The sequence below is a fragment of the Gregarina niphandrodes genome (assembly GCF_000223845.1).
Source record: "Gregarina niphandrodes unplaced genomic scaffold scaffold00003, whole genome shotgun sequence".
Lineage (NCBI taxonomy): Eukaryota > Apicomplexa > Conoidasida > Eugregarinorida > Gregarinidae > Gregarina > Gregarina niphandrodes.
In genome coordinates, this window is record NW_011646045.1 from 232,407 (window position 1) to 237,499 (window position 5,093).

Consider the following 5,093-nt stretch of genomic DNA (forward strand, 5'->3'; position numbering starts at 1 on the left):
CAGACGTGGGTGACACGGTCACAGACGATGCCGTAAAGGGTGCCTCCAGCAAGGTCGGGACTGCAGAAGGCGACACGGGCCCCGGAACGGCCGGTGGTGGTTGGAAGTTCAGGCCCGGGAGGCGTCCGAAGAAGTCGAGGCCTTCTGACACAGGGTCTAGTCGGTCTTTGGTTTCCCAGTCTTGGACTGGTAGTCTCAGACTGCGGCAAAAGCCCATGCAGGATCCGTTGATGTAGGCATTGAAGAGTCGTAAGAAGCATCCAAGGAAGCAGGGGTCTGACAACCGGCGCGATTCCGGACGGTCAAAAAGCTGCCTGGCGACTTGAACCACCTGACCAAACCACTCCTTACCCAACGTGCGATGCAAGGATGCCGCAAGTTCGATACCAAATATGTTAATCACATCGAACGAAGCTGCGCGGACTTGCATGCCCAAACTCAAGAACATCTTTGGGCCTCGCTCTGTCTTGAGGAATAACTCAAAGAGCCTTGAGATTACGTCCAGCTTACGGATCTCCTCCGCACTCATGGCGGGTAGTCCAACGAAGTGGGAACCTACCTGGTCGCCGTACAGTCGTACCGTGCTGAATGCAGCGGCGTCGGGTACGACCTTTAACTTCTCCATCCACGAAATACATGAACCCCGCCGCAGACGCGCCCCTAAAAGCGTTGCCAAGAACCATTGGTTAGTCACTCCAGTTGGTCGACTAGTTCGCTCCTCACACTTTTCAAGTAGCGCCAGCATTCTGGTGCGATCCAGTCGGTGGTACAACAGTCCTGCCAGTCGACCATGCCTCAATGCGACAGAGTCCGACAGAGCCTCTGGACCGGGCCCATTTCGGCCGGGCCTGACCGTATTTCAGTAGTCCCGAAATGCCGTTTCAACTTCGTCCGTACACTCATCCAACACCTCTTGTTGGACAGGCACCACAACTCCCGGGTTTGGCTTCAGGAAGTGGGTCCGCACCGTATCGCTAACTAGCTGCTCAGGCGTCTTACTCTCATCAACGCTACCTTCCGCCACCCTGCTCACATCAACGCCACTCACAACTCCACCGGCAGTGCCGCTCTGGGTCCCGCCACCACGCCGCATCTGGACGTGGTAAGACGCACCTCTGGTCGAGCCGGTACCCAAAATGACTTCGCTGCCGTAGCCACCCAACATAAGAACGTGAATCGACTTCGACGGTCCTCCGCCGTGGTTTATACTCGCCTTCATAACGGGCTCCTAACATGTTTCAAATTCGGCCTCTGCATATTGTGACCAAGTTTTGTCTCTTGGCTGTCGAGGGGAGGGGTCTCAAAAGGTAGAGAAGTGTGCGCGTGTTTGTGTGCACACACTTTTATGCGCGCACTATTACACTCTTTCCTTGACGGGAGATACTGGAAGAGAGAGACACCGCCTCGGGTGTAGAAGTGTTCCCGTCCGTAGACAGGCACCATAGTGATTCCCAAAGAGAGCTTCAGGCGCTGAATCGAATGGCTGGCTAACGGCTCATAATAGTCCAACAGCCGGATATTATAGGCGCTGAGCCGCGGAGCCAGACCTATTATTTCCAAGATTTGCCCGTTCAGATGTACCAAAGCACATGCCACATATACCAACGTGTTCGGACATCGCGCGCGCGCTTGTGTGTGCAAACCGTTCAGACATGCGACTCGACTTCCCTACGGGGAGAGTGCCCGTTTCTCCTCTCTCCGGGGCCCGTGAAGGCGCAGAACTGGGCGACTCGGCCCCGCAAAAGGTGCCTCCGCGTCAACCGTCGTATTCTCGCAACATTGGGCACAGACTTCTACAACAGCGACACCAAGAACACTAACCCCGTCCGGCCGAGCAATTTCTCAATCAGCACTAAGGCGCGATATAATGTGTCATACAGTACACCGGCCAGACAGATCTAACAGTGTCTCGAAGGCTTATCGGAGGGTCCCATTGTTCAGAACCATGTCTCTCGCCTAATACTTGGTCGATTACGCATTCAAGCCGCTCCATAACCTTGCGCAATACGGGTTCCGGTATGCTGTCGGGTGAAGTGGTGTCCCTTACCTGAAGGAAGTGAGCGCGTTTACAATTAATTGTTCCGCTTCACCCCGGTTCAGACCCCTGTTTGGATCCGGTAGCCAACCGCAAAACTTCTCGGTGGAGTCGCGGAAGTAGATATTGAACAGGCGTTAGACGCGTCCGCTATGACGTCCTTACATCGGACGGAGTTACAAGCCCCCACCCACGCCCATAGTGATAATCGCATGGGGTTGTCCACTTGCAGAAGAGGCTGTCTAATTGGACAGGGTTTCTCTGCTTGTCGTGAATGGGCCCGCCCCCCTTTTTCCATTTTATTTCCTCCCCGGTCACCACCACCCCTGACTTGCACCCAGACAGCCTGTTTGAGCCTCAACGGACTTTATACCAATCCATGCTAGACTCCATGTCATTCGCCCGGCTGAACAGCTCTCGATCTACAACATGGATCTGAGTACATCCACCCCTGTGTGTATATCTAGACCTGTGTCTACACCTGTGTGCATCTATACATGCACACTGGTGCTCGTCTCCTACAGGGTCGGAAGTACTCAGACAGAGCTTGGGCCGTGGCGGCGTGTAGAGCGTCCACGGACTCCATCTCCATGTACCCGCCTTTGACGCCCGTGACAGTCGAGACTTGCCTGCACCAGAACGTCCATGGAAAGTGGGCGGGTCCACATGATGGATGTAAATGAGGGGTGCAGGGCAGGAGTCTTACATGAACGAGGGGGCGGACGCCTTTGTGAGGGCGCCGCTTATTCGTTGGAGTTCGATCAACTCCATTCTGGGGTTCCAATAAGGCGGTAGTCCGAGGGCAAACAACACTGTTGAAGAACGGATGGACGTGACCATGTCTGTGATTACCATTGTCCACTTCTCTTTGGCATCCAAAGTCAAAAGCAGCGTACACTGTCTTGGCAGGAATCTTGACGCAGCAGCACACTGCAATAACACCGCAATATAGTTCATTAGCATCAATGCAGGTAGCGCAATTGTTAGAACTTCATTCCCAACAGAGGACCATTAAGAATGTGTTCTCACCAAATGGGGGGATATCCGGATCAGTGGGGATGTCCGGATCAGTGGGGATATCCGTAAAATAAATGCATGAGGGTTTCGGTGCTTACAATGGAGACCTATCAGATGACGAAGCATTGATGATAGCGCTGCGCGAGTCGATGGTCAATGAGCCAGTCGCGGAGTCGTCCGATTCGAGGTCGTCCGACGTAGTGGAAAAAACTGGGTCGTGTAAATCCGGCAAGGAGCGGACTTCGCGTCGGTCGAGGCACCAGAGGCGGGCCAGGGAGAAGAGCCGGACGGAGCGGAAGGCCGCTTCCGTAGAGCGGGTTGCTCAGGACAAAGATCGGCCGCGGGAGAACAAGCTGCATGATGGGAATCATGACGTGCTGTTTAGCGAGATGAGCGGAGGGGAAGTGAATGGAAGCGGGGTGGGTGGAAGCGAAGGAAGTGAAGAGAACGCGCATCAACAGAGTGCCGGTGAGTCGAGCGACGCTGAAGAGCCGCAGGCCGGTAGTCGGCGGCGGCGAGGTACCCCCGTTTCAAGCTCGAGTTTGGCTGCAGGACGGTCGAGTTGTGGAATATCCCCCGGGTCGAGGGCTCTGATTGACTTCAGTATCCACACTCCCGATGCTGGGTGTGGTGCCGAGGAGATTGACGCTGACAGCGGCGCCGAAGAGTCAGATCTGGATGAGTGGACCGACGAAGGATCCGACCTTGACATGAGCGACAACGATGTGGAAGAGCGCGGCAGGGATGAGCGCGGCAGGGATGAGCGCGGCAGGAAGGAGCACGGCAGGAAGGAGCACGGCAGGAAGGAGCACGGCAGGAAGGAGCGGTCGGGGAGAGAGCGGTCGAGGAGAGAGCGGTCGAGGATAGAAAGGGGCGGGAAGGAGGAAGAGGTTGGCGATAGGATGACTAGTGGTTGGGGTGCCATTTTGGAGACGCTGGTGAGTGACTATGTCCAGAGTTCGAAAAAGGAGATGATAAAGGGTGTGAGGTCCGTGTTGCATTTCGAGACTGCCGTGCCAGAGATGTATCGGGCGCCTCCGATACATCGGGACAATTTGAATGGATTACAAGCTGAAGGTTTGTTGCTGGCTAGATATCAAATTTTTGCAGGATTGCTGAGTCTGGGCAATGAGTATGCTGCAGATCAAGGGCTCTATCTCGAGCCGTTAACCGACCTGGATGGTCATCACGTGGCAGCGGCCATCAACAAGCTCAATATGCCAATAAAGGTGGAAGATTCGCGCCTTATGATCAAAGCTTTGAATGAGGACGAAAAATTAATCACAAGTCGTGCAGTCGAAGAAGGAAAGAAATCGCTGTTTCTACAGCGTATCAGTCAGCTGGAACTACTGGCTACGTGGCCCAGCGATGACCTGCCTGTGCTCAGATCTCCACCCGTAGGTCGCAGACCTGCCGCAGAAAACAACAATGAGTCGAGTGGCAGACAAGTGGACGAACGTGGGTTCCTCATGCCCGGGAACTGCTTCGCGCCAACCAAAAAACGGAAAAAGGCCCGCGTCGATACCATCTACCGCCAGCCTCTGCCTGCCTATGACTACAAGAGATCACCTCCGGAGTACTACACTAAAATACCATGGGAATGCTGGTGTTCCATTTTCGATAGAATCAAGCTCAAGGTACAACCCAACGGTATCGTATGGTGATACTACTCTGCGGGCGCTTTAGACAATGCGGGCGCTTTAGGCAATGCGGGCGCTTTAGACAATACGGGCGCTTTAGACAATGCGGGCGCTTTAGACAATACGGGCGCTTTAGACAATACGGGCGCTTTAGACAATACGGGCGCTTCAGGCAATACGGGCGCTTCAGGCAATACGGGCGCATCAGGTAGTGTAAAGTAATTTTGGATAGCTAACAAACCTTTCTTACTGATTCCTGGCGTTCTGCCTTTCCGGACTATGAAGTTGCCATCGCTGTCGCTTTCCATCCTCAAGACAAGACTGTGCCAGTTCGGACACACAGACATGACGTATGCAACATCAGCCGGTTGCAAATTGGGAATCTACACAACATACAGCTT

The 5,093-nt window shown here is 54.3% G+C and overlaps 2 protein-coding genes across 2 annotated transcripts; one reads left to right on the forward strand and one right to left on the reverse strand.

Moving 5' to 3' along the window:
* Positions 1-88: 88 nt before the first annotated feature.
* Positions 89-625, reverse strand: GNI_021160 (hypothetical protein; the record flags this gene model as incomplete). Its single annotated transcript, XM_011135988.1, has 1 exon — positions 89-625. A coding segment is annotated over one exon (537 nt), but the record flags the coding sequence as incomplete, so codon positions are not given.
* A 2,501-nt stretch (positions 626-3,126) lies between these two features.
* GNI_021170 (hypothetical protein) lies at positions 3,127-4,914 on the forward strand (the record flags this gene model as incomplete). The annotated part of the gene is made up of 2 exons (XM_011135989.1): positions 3,127-4,702; positions 4,739-4,914. The coding sequence occupies 2 exons, from the start codon at positions 3,127-3,129 to the stop codon at positions 4,912-4,914; spliced, it is 1,752 nt and encodes a 583-aa protein (XP_011134291.1).
* Positions 4,915-5,093: the final 179 nt, after the last annotated feature.